Source organism: Sparus aurata, chromosome 22 (genome assembly GCF_900880675.1).
Source record: "Sparus aurata chromosome 22, fSpaAur1.1, whole genome shotgun sequence".
Classification (NCBI taxonomy): Eukaryota; Metazoa; Chordata; class Actinopteri; order Spariformes; family Sparidae; genus Sparus; species Sparus aurata.
Window position 1 is genome coordinate 15,531,677 of NC_044208.1, and position 15,590 is coordinate 15,547,266.

Below are 15,590 nucleotides of genomic sequence, written 5' to 3' on the forward strand. Positions count from 1 at the left end.
ATGCTTCACTCATATTCAGTTTGTTTTTTTTTGCGGTGGCTCAGGGGTCTCGTCCCCAACTTTTTTTACACCTGGAATTTGAATTTCAGAGACTCATTTTCCTGCATACTGGCGACAAAATAAAAAGAACGCTGCATCAGAATTTTTATGGTTGATACTTAAACTGCAGAATATACAGAATAATTAGCCCCCTCTGGCGTGAACTTACGTGAATCTCTGGCATTAACTAATAGTCATCAGTTCTCATTCTCTAAGTTGCAAAAGATGAATGAATGAGTCGTTTGAGGCTGCTGTGTTTATCAGTACTGCTTTCTGCTCATTTTTCTGTCTGTTCCTCACTGAAGATGACGAGGCACAGCGGTACACTGGACTACACCGAACAGTGCCAGAGACAGGTTGTGATGAGTAAAATGGGGGGAAAAGGTGCGGAAATTTGTAGTAAATTGTGAGAAAGGCAGGAGAAGTGTGACCCCGGGTGTAAACCTTGGAGAGGGCAATGAAACACGGAGACTTCAGGGGGAAAAAAATACGATGTGTTCTGGACGGTTTCACTTTATGAACAGAAGCACTGGGGAGACACCAGTGACTCTGACCTGATCACGGGGACGGCATTAGCTTAGCATTTTGCTACTAACATGACTCAATATGCAAAGGCCGACTTCACTTAGGACTAAAATCTCTACATTGTGATATGTGAGTGTATCCACACACAGTCGGCATCTGTGTATGAGCTTGTTTAAAGTGTATGTTTGCAATTGAATGTTTGTCTCTGTGTACTTTAATTTGAATGATTAATTAATAATGTCTGTGTCCAGCCGAGACCTGTGTGTGTTTCGTGACGCGCGTGTGTGTGTGTTCTTGATGCACATGCAGAGTGCATGGGTCCGTGTTCACATTATGTGTGTGTGTTCATCCGCTGCTGTCTCCGTCTCTGCCGTGCTGACCTGCACATCTGTCTCTGTCTCGTTATGCGCCCGCTTCTCCTGATCGATTTTAGTATTTCCTTTAATCAATTACGCCACCTCTCGCCCATCTGCTGCCATATTAGTGTCTCCCTCATCAACCCCCAGTTAAAGTTAACGGCACAAGCCGCCCATTGCAGGCTTTTATTACGATGATCTCCTGTCATAAAGATAACGGGGAAGTCCGGCTGAGCAAGCCAGATGAAGAAGAGAGTTGGCTGTGCATCTTTTCTAATTGTTTTGTCTTCTTGGCCTCATTTACACTCGTTACACACGTTTGCACTTCTGGCATATTGTGATCCAACCTCCATTTTCAGTCACAATATGACATTAAATATATGAAGTGTTTGTGCTCAGTGTCTGTGTTTAAAGGGATAGTTTGTGTTTTTTGAAGTGGGGTCATATAAAGTACATATCTATAGTCGATCTGTTCCCTACCGTAATTACCGATCAGTGCAGCCTCAGTTTGGAGAAGCAGAGAGCCGCTCCAGCCCAGACGCTCAGCTTTGTACTGCAGTGAACGGGGTCCAGAGAAAAAGCAAAATTTAACCACCTAAAACAAGGCTCACCTAAAAAAATCTAAAACAGTGTACGTTGTATAGAGAAAATTCACACCGCTTTACATCGCTGTCAGACCTGCCTTTTTTTTGTATCCCTACGCACTCGCGCTAATGGAGGATCTACGGTCTGTTAAGTTTCGTTTTTATCGAAAGTAAACCTCTCGTCCAGCAGCTGGGCCTCGCACTGTATTTCGCTGCTCGCAGATCATCTGTTGCCCAGTTGCGCTAATGCGTAGGGATACGGAGGTTCTACGGTTGAGAAAATGTAGTGCCAAAAGAAAGGCTGGTCTAAATTTTGCTTTTTCTCTGGACCCCGTTCACTGCAGTACAAAGCTGAGCGTCTGGGCAGGAGCGGCTCTCTGCTTCTCCAAACCAAGGCTGCTCTGATCGGTGATTACGGTAGGGAACAGATCGACTATAGATATGTACTTTATATGACCCCACTTCAAAAAACACAAACTATCCCTTTAATGCGTTTTAAAAACATTTTCGGGAAGGAAGACTGAATCCTTGTGCATGAATAAAATGTTTTGACATAAGATGTGTGAAGAAAAAACTTGTTTGAATGAGTACACTTTCCAGGATTCAGTCTTTAATCACCTGGAACTAAGGGCTGGTGTTTGTCATCACCTTAGAATGAACCTTTTCCATCTACAGAGGGAGCGGCTCCTCTTCCACCGAGTCCGCCATGTTTCTATAGTAGCCCAGAATGGACAAACCAAACACTGGCTCCCTTTTTTAACATTTTTTCACCTTGGTAGACGAGCATGAGACGAGGGGTGGTCAGTTGGTTGCAATCTGCAACCTCGCCACTAGATTCTGCTAAATCCTACACACTGCTCCTTTAAAGACAAGATTAAATGACGAAGTAGATTAAAAACAGATGAAGCATGAGACGAAGGTATTCTAAGCTTTTGTTGTGGATCAAGCTCTGAAAAAACTGGACCCTACATTTCCCATAATGCAACCCAGTAGTTTATTCTGTGAGACCTTCCCTGAAACATGAACGTGATGACCAGAGACTTGTCAGACTTTCCACAACAAGCAGCAGCAACAGCAATAATACAAGGAATGACAATACTACAACTACAACTACTTCTACTATTAATTAATTTATTGGTCCCAAAAAGGCACTTCAGCCATAAATCTCTAATGTTTTTTCTGTGATGTTTCTATTCATACACACTGGACCTGCAGTTGTAATGTTGCTGCCACATAGTGATCACATAACTATGCTAAGTGGAATAAAAAAACATGTCCTGCAGCATCAGCGTTTCGTCCCGTGCTGATGTCATGTTTACATGCAGCGTTCGTTGCATGCCTTTGGCATATACACAATTAAAAACAGTACAAAGACAACATAACTTAGTGTTAAACCTCATCGACCTCATTGATTTTTGTAGATATATACAGTGTTGGGAAGATTACTTTGGAAATGTAGTTGGTTACAATTACAAGTTACCCTATTGAAAATGTAATAGTAGTGTAACTATTTCAATTACTTTCTCAAAGTAATGTAACTAATTACATTTGATTACATTTTGATTACTTTTCTTAATTTTGAATGAAATCTCTCAACTGCTAACCATTTTTACATTTTAAGACCTATAGTGTGATAAACCTTTCAGTTCAAAGGTTTAACCATATATTATGAGTCTGACCTTAGGCCTGTACTGCGAAGAGGCTCACTTCCTCACTAAATGGAGCGATCACAGGCTGATTTCAGCCAAGAGGAGCAGGTTGTTTTAATGGAGAGAGTATGAGCGATACAAAAAAGCCTGATCACAGCCTGAAGCAACAGTGTTGCTGCAAATACGACAAGAGGAGGCTGATTTTAATTTCTGACAGCTCTACATTGAGCTGCTTTTAAATATGAAGCTTTAGAGCAACAACAACTGTTGTTTTGAACTGTGTTTTATATTGTTTTCATATATTTCACTGATCGCAATTATAAAATGCCAGTGTGTGTTTTATTGAAAGCGAGGCTGGGTGTGCGTATGAAAATAGGTTACAGTGGGTTTTTTAGGTGCTGTAGCTACAAGCAAATCTCATGTTGTCTCTGTACAAAGAGAGAAAACAGAGTAGACCTACTCAAGATTTGCGTTTGGGCAACACATAACAGGCGAAACAATTAATGTATTCATCGCCACAACATTAAGTTAAAGTATCTGTCCTGCTGCGAGCGCACAACTTCTTTCAGTGGTGACTGACTGTATATAAACGTAAATAAATGACCTCCTGACGCGAGTCGGATCAACAGCTGAGCAGAGAGAGAGAGAGAGCCAATCATAAGCGTCAGTTTTGGAAGGAGGATGTTGATATGAAAAAAACTAAAAACAAACATGAATCCAGGGGGGCGAAAAACTATTTGATAAATCCGAGCGATTTTTCAAATGTAACTTAAGTTGTAATCATTGAAATTTCCAAAAGCAACTGTAATTTAATTACATATTTTCTCCCAGTAATGTAACGGATTACAATTACGTACATTTTGTAATTGAATTACGTAACGTCGTTGCATGTAATTCCTTACTCCCCAACACTGGATATATACTTATTCTGAATTTAATGCCAGCATCATGTTTCAAACAAGTCAGGACGGGAACGACGAAAACACAACCTGTTTGGACCTTTCCACAGGTAAACAGGTTCATCGATTTGTAAATGATCACATTGTGTTTTATTTACGGTTATGCATCCCAAATTTGGGGGGGAATTGGCATTGCATGAATAGTTTCTACAGGTCTGAAGGTGAAAGGTGAGGTGAATTCTGCTGCGCGATCTGCTTCCGATTGACGCCCATTTCTGTGTAAACTGGCTAACAAGAGTAAAAAAGAGGAGTTTATTTTAAAGGCATGCACTCACACTGTCTGTCAAACTTTTGAACTTTGCTGGTGTCCCCGTGTTGCACCGCAGAGTTTGAGATAGCCTACTTGTGTAAAATGTAGGCTCTCACTCTCATTTTCTCGCCCGCCACTGTCCCTTTTTCTGTTTTTCTCTTGTTTCGCTTTCTTTCTTCTTCACTTTTTCCTCTCTGTCTGGCTGCCTTTCTGTTGCATGTTCTTTTTAGTCCCTCACTGAATCTCAGCCGCTCTCCTACCCCGTCTATCCTAATCTCTCGAGATCTCATCCCCTCTCTCTTTTCGCTCTCTATCTGCCATCCTCTCTCGTCATCTCCCGCAACCACCCTCCCTACTCCCCCTCCTCGCTCTCACCTCTTCTTCTATCCTTCTCTCTCTTCGCTTGTGTTTTCTCATCCGCTGGCAGTATATCCAGGGATTCTGCTCATAAGTGTTCTTGACAGTTACTCTCCTCCAGGACAAAACAGAGAATAAGAGCAGAGAAAAAAAAAAAAAAAAAACACCCCTGATGTACCTTAAAAAAAATTCCCGGCACGAAATGAGAGCACAAAACTGGGAATGGGGGAGAACGCCTCCAGGCACTTGACACCATCCTCGCTCCTTCTTTTTCCCAATCCCTCCCCACTTCAGTCCAACACAACCTGGCCCTCCTTTCCATATCTTCCAAAATCGCTCAGATGTGGGCTTCAAACGCACCAGCGAGAGGCGTAAACAGTCTACTGTGTGCTGAGGGGATTTGGGATGTGTGTGTGTGTGTGTGTGTGTGTGTGTGTGTGTGTGTGTGTGTGTGTGTGTGAGCGAGTGAAGGTGGAGGTAAGGGGTGGAAAGGTTAGCTTGCGGCTACACAGCAGGGCCTGTGGTCAACCACTGATATTAACCCATTCCGTCTCTTTTATCTCACCGTCTGAGGCATCCATCTGCTCTCCTTTTTCACACCCAGCGACGGTTTTGTGCATCCTAGCGTGATTCTGTTGGATTTAAATCAAGATTAACATGGTCATATTTAATCCGGCCTGCGATATGCACACACGAAACCGGGGCATGGAAGTGGAAAAAGGTTGCACCGACAGCCCGTTCACAGCCAGCGCGGATACTAAAGTGTGGGGGCGATTAATAATGTATCTTCTCAATGCTTAAAATACACAGGAAGATAAATAATTTCACAGATTAGCTCTTGTCTTGGGAGTGAGGAGAATTGAGCATTTAGCACAGCTGAGGAGCCCACAGGCACACTGACACACAGAGAGACACTGGAGAGGGAAACAGAGATGGAGGAAGGAAAGAGCACAAGAAGCATGTCTAAATGTGGCCAGAGGGAGGCGCTTTGACCTGCTGACGTCCAGGAAGGAATCTCTGGGTTCAATTCCACTGCCTCAAACTTGTATTTGTTGCAAAGAACTAACCACTTAACAGAATTGCTTGTTGTAGCAGCATACTGTAAACAGGACTTGGACAGATCGCTTTGAAATGTAATCAGTTATTGATTACAAATCACATTGCCGGGCTTTCTGATTCTGAATGCGTTGGACACAAAAACATGTGGTCTAATCCGAATAACTTGGAGTACTACAAAATCGAACACTGGGAAAGTTGCACCTTCTACTAAAGAAATGTTCCACAGATATTCTTTTTTTTGTTTGTTTGTTTGTTTTGTCTTTACACATCTCAAAACCCTTTCAATGAAAATACGATGCATTTAGTATTTTCATCATTTGCAGTGGCTCATGTTTGCAGTGTTTATTCTATAACATTCTGGGATGTTTTTTGATGCTGCTGGTTTTTTAATCAAAGGTCATGTGGAGGACTTTGCTCCTGCCACACAAGAGGATTGCTCGTTGTTTAGCTTCAGTTTAATACAAAGAAATTCAAACTTCAAACTTCAAAATGAGCCACTGTTACCTACCAATTTCCCCTCGCTGATCAATTCATAATCTCTCGATTCTGATTTCTGATTTTGAAGATGTAATCAAAAATGCAATCACATAATCCTTGACAGTGTACGTATAATATAATTACACCCGTTTTCTGTTGTAATCTGGTCTGATTATAGTTACTTATTCTTTGTAATCTGATTATGTTATCGCCGTTACATGTAATATGTCATTACCCTGAATGTCATTTCAAAAACCTTGTCTGCAGAGGGAGCCAGATCCTGAGTAGACAGAGTCAGAACTTTATTTCAAAATGTCCCTTTATTTAAGTATGATTGATCAGTGTTTTGTGAGATGTGTCCCTGTTTTCAGACCTCATTCTGTTTTATTTTAAATTATTATTTATTTTTATTTTAGTCCTGTTGTTGTAAACTCAACCCTCCTCTACTGTCTGTGTCAGTGTTGTCTCGACAAATTCCAGATAATCTACATTAGCTCCATCTGTACACTGTCACACTTGATACTTCTAGTTCTTCAGTCTTACATACATGAACATTTATTGCATGGATGTGTAGCATTAAAGGAAAAGTTTGCTGAAAAATTTAAATTAGTCATTATCCACTGACTGGGAAGTTTTGTAATCCACAAAACATTTCTGGAGCTTCACAGCAAAACAAAAGTGTTTCAGCATTTTTCTAAACAACTAAAGTAGATGGGGACTTGTTTTTAATGAAACATAAAATGGCTCCATACAGTGTAATCCAAGTCACCGGAAGGCCAGAGATCCCATATTGGTTTGAAAATAAAGTGTTTTTAGCTTTTACTTTAGCAGCTACAGTGACGATTGCAGCTTTAAAAATGTTTTCATTTTTTGAGTCTATTATGATAAAAATCACACACAGTTTATCTCTAGTACTCCACAGTACTGCTTTATTCCACCGTTTCAGCAATCTCAAGTGGTGAATAAAGCATAGGAATTTCAACAGGTCAGCTTAAAGAAGATGCAGATCTTCTTTAGCTACCGTCACTGATGTTCTCTCCTGTCTCCCTCCACCCTTCCCCTTCCAGGAATGCTTCCAGTTCATCCTGCCGGCGCTGCCGCACGCCATCGACCTCCTCCGGGACGCCATTGTGAAGGTAAAGGAGGCGGCGGATGAGCTGGAGGACCTGCCATCGCCACCGCCTCCCCTCTCGCCGCCGCCCAACAGTTCGCCGCGCCGGCAGACGGAGGACAAGGGCGTGCAGTGCGAGGAGGAGGACGAGGAGAAGAAGGACAGCGGTGTGGCGTCCACCGAGGACAGCTCCTCCTCCCACATCACTGCCGCATCCATCGCCGCCAAGGTACCAGGATGGAGGAGAGGAGAGGGGATGGTAGCAGTTTTTTGAGATCTGACTTCATCCATTTCACACGGCCATCTGTACATGTTCACACCTGTCGTTCATACAAGCGTGTGTCAAGGTGCCGCATGTAGCATTTTATCATCAGTGGAGAGATGGTTGATTGTTGAGTCTCATCGCCAGGTCCTCACATGCCAACAACAAACATTGGTGTTTGACGACCTGGTTTTGAGACTCAAAACCATTTGCTGTCTTTTTCCCTGCTGCGCCCTTAAATTGGGTGTGAGTTAAAAGCAGCGCGCAGAAATCTTGTGACTGAAACGTCAACACTTCTTAATAAATCAAATCAATGCAGAGGTGAAAAATGTGTTTAAGAATTCTCTTTTTTTGGAATTAGTGTTGAGAAAAAGCAACCACGAATCCTGCATAGAATATGATGTTACTGCTTTATGTACATGCAAAATACAAAGAAGTCATTGTTGTTTTGATCTGTGCCAGACGTCGCTGTGGCACCGTGTGAAATGAGATGAAATATAAATGTGTGAATTACGGAGTGTTCTCGTAAAAGTAATCTGTTCAATGTTTGAAGATCGAACACTTTGTTGGCCAGCTTTTGAGCATAACTGATTCTGATCCAGACTGTCAGGATCTCATAATACCAAAGGCACACAGTTACTCTGAACATGAAACACTGATGTTTAAACATGCTACTTGTTGCACCTTGAGAAGAAAGACAAACTGTTTTTAAATCCAAAATTTAATGAAATGCCTCTGCTGCTTCCTTCTGGGCCTAACCATGGTCCAGATGGACAGTCATTCACACCTTCAAAATCTATGATTAATGTCCTCTTCAAAAACAGGAAGTGCACAGGCAAACGTCTCGATTTCTCCAACGCAGTGAAGAGGCTGGCTGCTGGAGCTGCGCAGTTGCCATCATCCTGCTTCTCAACCACTTGCCATGTTAAATACTTAAAATGTTTTGTCCATAAATGGCCAGAAAAGTTTAAATGAGAATCTTTGGGTGGGTTCTATGTCATTAAAATTTACAGTATGAGCTGTGATGTTTTAATTTAATGGTGCACCGGGTTAATGATACAGTAAAAGTATTCACAGAACTTCCATATATTTTTTAAGCCCTGGCATTATCGGACTCCCAGATGGCTAACAGGAACAAGTTGACCAGAAGCACTCGAATGCTCTATTAAATATTTGACTGGTGCAGAGTGGATTTTGTTCTAACTGAGGGCTGCTTTTGGAAACACCTGTTGCAGCCCACAAAATCTGGCAAGATAATCTGCGTTTGGAAGACAAACTGCAGAACACGCTATCCTTCAAGTTTTATTGACAATCTTTGCCAGAAGCAGGAGCGACAAACTTCTCCTTTCTGTCAGTAGTGCACGTGAGGAGGACAAGTCTGAGTACATTTTGAGCGTCCTGTTTGCGAAAAGTGAAGATGCGTCATGGTTATTGAAGAGTAAATGACTGCAGAAACGTCATGAGTTGAAAAAGTAAACCCTCATCTTTAAAGGTCCCATATTATGCTCATTTTCAGGTTTCTACTTTTATTACGGGTGTAGCTTTAATGCTCAGAGAACACATCATCTTTCTTATACTGTCCATTACCTCACCCTCTGTCTGAATGCTTAATATGATTGTCTGTCTCTTTTAGCCCCCCCCCCCCAAAAAAAAAGCCCTGTCTGCTATGATTGGTCAGCTCCCACAGGCCTGAGCAGGCAACGCTCACTGCATGTCGTCGCAATTCAGAAGTTTGTGTCAGCCCCTAAAGACAGATCCGTCTTTGGTATAACCATTTTGGGGGCTCTTTAGTGTCATTTAGCCACAATCACAAACCTTTGACCTTGAGGATGATAACTAACTTATTTACAAGTTTTGTGCCTCCTTCCTGAGGCACTCTATTGCTGAGGGCGTTGACTGTGTAGCTGTGACATCCCAACCTTAGAGAAGTCATGACGGCTCATTCAAAGGCACAGTTTGTTTGTTTTTTAATCCGAGCTCTTCGCATTTCTCTGTGGATTGAGCATTTCTATACTTTCACGTTATCTTTTATAGCTGCAACCCCTGCTGACCTGAGAATCTTACTTTCTGCAATATGGGACCTTTAACATGAGTTTGCCATGTATCTCTGTGCATCACATTCCATCACTGTCTGTCTCTGCATACATCTGTATCTCAATCATCGAGTATCTCTCCATACCCATCATCCTATCCTGCCCTGTCTGCAGCCTGGACCCTGCTCTGTAACATCCCACCTCATTGTCCAGTCACAGCTGGATGTTGGTAAGACTCCGCCCCCTGATATGTCATTATTTGTCCTCACCGTGTCACATTTTTGAGGCCATCTGCCTTCCATCGTTTCGAACCCTCAGAGTAGCTGTGGTTGTTTAAGTTTGACATGCAGTCGTAGAGAAGTCTGGACAATATATACGTGTGTCTCCATGGATCTTGAATATCAGTATGTGTATGCGTGCTGGGTTTTACCGTGTGTGGTGTTTTTCATGCACGGGTGTCTGCGTACGTCTGTGTGTGTGTGCGCGACCTCAGATCCCAGACTCCATTATCTCGCGGGGTGTGCAGGTTTTGCCCAGGGACACGGCCTCTCTCAGCACCACGCCTTCGGAGTCGCCCCGCGCCCAGGCCACGTCCCGCCTCTCTACCGCTTCCTGTCCCACACCCAAAGTGAGTAAATGTGCAATAAACACGCGCACACATACATCAAGTGAAGCAGATTCCTCATGGTTGTAGAAGGACTTTACGTTGGCAGTTGCTCTCTCCTGAACTCTATCTTCATCATTGCCATAACTCCCTGTACCGTTGTAGTTTATTACATTATGGATTTAGTACGGGTAAACTCATGAGAGCTGCTGAGCTTGCATGTTAAGATATCTCCGACAAATGACCTCCGTCTGCTGATGAAGCTCAGAAGAAGTTGGTGAGTGAACCTCGAGGTTGGATTGTTTTGTCCAACTAGTATTTTTTTTTAAAAATGCTGAATTCTTATGCTTAAAGTTCAGTTAGTTCTTGCTGCCATTTAACGCTACAAGTGTGCATTTTATTGCATCGTAACATGAAGATTTAATCGTGCAGCTAGCCTTAGATTTTATCCCAATTTTTAAAATGTTAACTCAAGTCTTAAATCAAAACTTGCCCTTTGAAAAGTGCCAAAAAAGTGCTCACCTAAAGTCCTTATTCTGGAACTTAAACGGGTTCTCTCTACACTCTCACACACTCACACACGCACGGACAAAGTCTACATTATCCCATTTTTCTGTTTGTCTCGCACGACTCAGCTGTGTTTACCTCTGCAGATGTGTTTTTTTAATGGAATAGCGTTTGTGATCAAAAGACAAAGAGTTCTGATTCGATATTTTACTCAGTTGTTTGTGTTTACTTCTCCTCTCAGTTTTTCTACTTTTTCTTGTATTTTGCTGATAGGCGAGATGTGTTTGTTTTCTATTTATGCCTTCGTTTCAGTTCAGGTTATCTAAAATAAGCGACCGCTGCACTCCAACAGTACACGCTTCAACATCAACAGCCCACACACACACTCACAGTCTTCACCGGTGTTCTCTTTGAGTGTCTCAACCTCGCAAAAGTGTGTGTTTTGTGTTTGTTTCTGTGTGTTTTATATGTAAACCCCCTGTTGATTGTGGGTGAGTGCGTGTATCTGTGTGTTCATGGAGACAGCAGGTTGTGAGTCTCATGCTTGGATGCGCTAACGCCTTTGCGGGATGACTCCCCGGGTTTAATTCAAGGCAGTTCAATTCACCACGTAGTCCGCTTTGTCTGTCCCAGCTATAATGGGAGACTTAAACGTTTTGGTTGGTTACAGTCAGTGGTGGAAATGGTGGGGGGCACAGGGGAACTTCGTTCAGGGAGTAAAAGTCAAGGGGGAGCGGCGTTCCCACTCTGATTTTGACAGTATTACAATGTTTTATAGGGCGCTGTTGACAGGAATGGAGACATAAAGATGTTCATGTGTTTCATGTAGTTCATATATTTCCACTATTCCAATCCGTTAGAGATATCTCTGATGACAGTGTGCTCAAAGTTGATGTGAAATGATTATTTGAAAACGTAAGGGTTTAGGCCAAATGAAAAAATTTTAAATGCAAAAGCTTGAATTATATATGTGATGATGAAATAAGACGAGGGAAATGCCACATGTTAAACTTAAAAAACTTAAATATTGATACTTAAAAGCTTAAGAAAGCAAAAACTAAATACATTTTCTTTTTGCGTTTTTTGCATTTCATTGTATGTCACTGATAAAATCAAGTTGGAATAAGGAGATCTCATCTATCTTTGTAGTTTTGAGTAACTGAACTGGGAGATCTTCTTGGAGGCTGCAGTTGTCATGGTAATGACTGTAACCAATAAGGAAAAAAAAACAGTCAAGCATTCAGCTCTTGATTTAAAGAATATTCATCCCTACATTGTTCTGCTTGATTATGTTTATAAAAGAATCTAAATGTACAACCCCCCGCCCCCATGTACGCTTCCCCCAGTTAAACAAGGCCATTTCCACCACTGTATACAGTTGGCAGCAATGAGGCGTGTAACAAAACTTTGTCGAAACTGAATCATCAGTGTAAAAAGAAAACACACGTCTTCTTTATGCAAGAAGCAAAACATTGTAATATGAAATGTCCAAGTATCCTTTTTGTTTTTACTTATCTCTCCTGCAGGTTTTTAAAATGCCAATTGTCGTCATCTCTCTCTCTCTCCTCTCTTTCTCTCTCCTCTCTCTCTCTCTCTTTCACCTCGTCTGTCAGCGTCACGTCTCCATGTGTCTCCTCGGACAGCAGGCAGGTGCTGTGGGAATAGATGAGGGGGTTGCCATGGGAACAGAGGGATGGGATGTTAGCGGAGGGAGGGCGGGTGCATAGGCGGGTCATGATACGGAGGAAGCAGCCAGAGGAAGTGTCTCTGGTTCATACAGAGTGGTGGGAGGTCAGCTGCTAGAGAGTTGGCTTCAGCCCGGCGACAAACGTTTAAATGTCTGGCGGAATGACACAGATATTTGAATATGCTGGTCAGCGACTGTATGCAGGAAGAGTCGGACAAGATGTGGAGAAGCGAGGGGGCAAGTGATCAGATGGCATACCAAGGTTCAAGACACAGATTCTATGAGGATTGAGCGGCTTTATTGCACATTACAACATTTTACCTTATTGACAGTCTTGGCCTCATGATACTGGACTTGTCGGTCTGCAGCGTTGTGTGACTTTGTCTCTGTCTACGCCAACAGCTGAGCGATATTGTTTTCCTCCAGCTCTTGTGAGAACTGTTTATGATTCTTTTCTTGGTTTTAATCTGAATGAGTTCAGGATTTGATTTTCCCCCAAAAGAATCCTGACGATTTCTTTATTTTGGGTGAACAACACTTGACCACTGTCCTCACCTGTTTTAACTTATTGTCTTCTTGATAGTCGTGATTAAATGCCCTGGTTGTTTATTTATGGGATTTGGTCATTTTTAAATGTGTCTTTTGTGGTCACTTTGTGTCAGTGGTCACGTGTGGTGTGGGGTGTGAAGAGATGGTCATCAACTCAGATGTCCAGGACAGGACATCTGGGTTGATGAGTTCTTTGAATGTGGGTCTGGGTTAAGCTCCGTGCACGTGATCACTGGCAGAGACGTGTAGCAAAGAGAGCAAAGACACTAAATATACGGGAGCGCTACTTCAGTGTAGCATGCCCTTTCGGATTTGAAGCTTTAACATGGTGCCGAAATTCATCAAGCGACATCTTTGACCTCTTGACCACTGCAGTTTAATTCCCTGCAATGCGTTTGTTTGTATTCAACAGAAACATGCTATGCTTTTTGTCTTATATTTCAAATTTCTTAACACTCTCCAGCTCCGGGGCCCCAATGCCACCTTTGTCCTCTACACTCAGCCCAGATGCATAATAAAATGGCATTTTACGTTTTTGCAAACCAATCACAATGTCAGACTTTTACTGGTTTTACCTATCATATCGACGTCTCTCCCATATGTACAAGGAGATGTTGGTGGCGTTGATGACCACCAAGCAAGAGACCAGTGTTGAGATGTTGTTTCAACAGGAACTGGATCTTTTGAAGAATTTCAAGCCTTGTTTTTGGCACTCAATGATCTTTTCCTAACCCTACCCAGGAAGTGTTTGTGCCTAAACATAAAAAGACCTTAAGCATTGCATTGAAATAAATAGAAAATTACACATAACTAAACATTCAAAATACATTCAACACATCTGTGGTTTGCAGAAACGCACATTGCCAACATTTTTCACTGCGGTGATCAGACTGATTGTGGTTAGAGAGCCTCAGACTAAGGCAAGGTGTTTTTGACCTCAGCTGAGCAACAGAGTGTGCAGCTGTAAATAATTGGACGGTGGGGAGTTTTAATGCTGCTGCTGTTGTCTCCACTGATGCAGTGAGGTAGTCCTTTCCCATCCGCCCCCCTTTTCGCTACACAAAAATACACACCTGTCTCTCCGCTGAAGCATCTCTTTCTCAATGACCCAGTTCAAGCATCCCTGGCCTGTCACGATCACATGCCCACCGCATTAGTCAGCATTTGTGTGTGACATGTGCATCTACACATGTGTGTCTTTGTGCGTGGCAGATAGCAGACAGTTAATGGCTTCTCTAGGTATAGCTCGTAGCTTGTTTAGATTCTGACACAGGCTGTTTCCCAACGACAAGCTGCCATATGTTCTCTGAAATTCCCACGTTGCGAGCGGCTGCCGACAGTATGTACACAATGTCCCCGGAGCCAGAGCCAGAATGGCTCTGTTCACTGATGCATTTCATGTGCCACTGTGGGCTGTTTTAGTTTGTTAGCCGGGTCTTGTTGGCAGAGCTGCGCGGCGGCTTTGAGAGGAGAAGGTATGGAGTAGGTCTTAATCTTGTCACTGCCAGAGCTGCTGCAGCACTGCTCCCATACAAGAAGGCCCGACGGAGCAGAGCACGAGCAAGAAAACACTCTCTGCCAGATCGAAACATGCATTAATACGCTCACGTAGCATTCGTCAGCTTACAGGACTGTGCATGTTTTCAGGTGAAAGGCATGTTATAGAAGACACAGTAGAATGTGCACAGTGTTGACGTGAGTCTGGATTTTGAAAATATGCCAAAAAATGTATTTGTGAACACGTATGTGTGTGTATGTGTGTGTGTGTGTGTGTGTGTGTGTGTGTGTGTGTGTGTGTGTGTGTGTGTGTGTGTGTGCCTGGAGACCACAGAGGAGCGCAGACTCACAACTGATGACCAAACCTGTCTATCTACAGAGCAACAACTGGGAACACAAACACACACACGCACACACACAGTAAATTTGGGCACACAAAATCGTCCTGAAGTGACAAAGCGACCGTCTCACCACACACACAGCCCACAGCTGACAAATGCAAGCAGATACAAAAGGATTACAAACTGAGCAGCTCTACGATCATTCATGGAACCAGATTTACTTTTCTCTGTCACACTTGTCTCCGACTTGTGCACGCACACACAAGCAGGCGCACACACGGACAGACGCGCACAAACACATGCACAAGATGCAGGGAGGGTAGTTGTACTCTTCCACTCTTGTGAGCATTTAGTCCAGTTATGTAATGGTGAGTTTGGATTAATGAAGCATATGGGAGACGGGGCTTTGACTCAGAGGATGGTTGACAGTGCGTGTGCATGTGTGTGTGACTGTGTTTGTGTGCGTCGAGGTTGTGTCTCCTGTTTTTCACAGGAGTAATGTTTGAAATTTTATACGCACGGGTTTTCAGAGACACATTCACAAATAAGCACCGCTTCCTGTTTCCCAGGTAATGCCCTTTTGTGACATTCAGGATCAGATAGTTGGGGTCATTCGATGTGGGGTTGTATGAGGTAGTTCTCCCTAGTCAGTGTGTTGCCTGCCGTAGATGACCGCCAGCTCTCCCCCTTTGTGGAGAAGCAGCGAGTAGAACCGACGGGGGAGCTTAGCATTGTACTGCTAAA

General features: G+C 42.9%; 1 protein-coding gene across 7 annotated transcripts in view; it reads left to right on the forward strand.

Annotated features, from left to right (window-relative positions):
• Positions 1 to 15,590, forward strand: part of gphnb (gephyrin b) — a 111,529-nt gene that overhangs the window by 51,843 nt on the left and 44,096 nt on the right. For 4 of the 7 annotated variants that reach the window (XM_030404879.1, XM_030404880.1, XM_030404881.1 and 1 more), the window contains exons 7-8: positions 7,323 to 7,625; positions 10,155 to 10,289. In XM_030404879.1, the coding sequence (XP_030260739.1) occupies positions 7,323 to 7,625; positions 10,155 to 10,289 (438 nt within the window). The remainder of the gene's footprint in view (positions 1 to 7,322; positions 7,626 to 10,154; positions 10,290 to 15,590) is intronic. The other 3 variants (XM_030404882.1, XM_030404883.1, XM_030404885.1) reach the window with 1 other exon arrangement.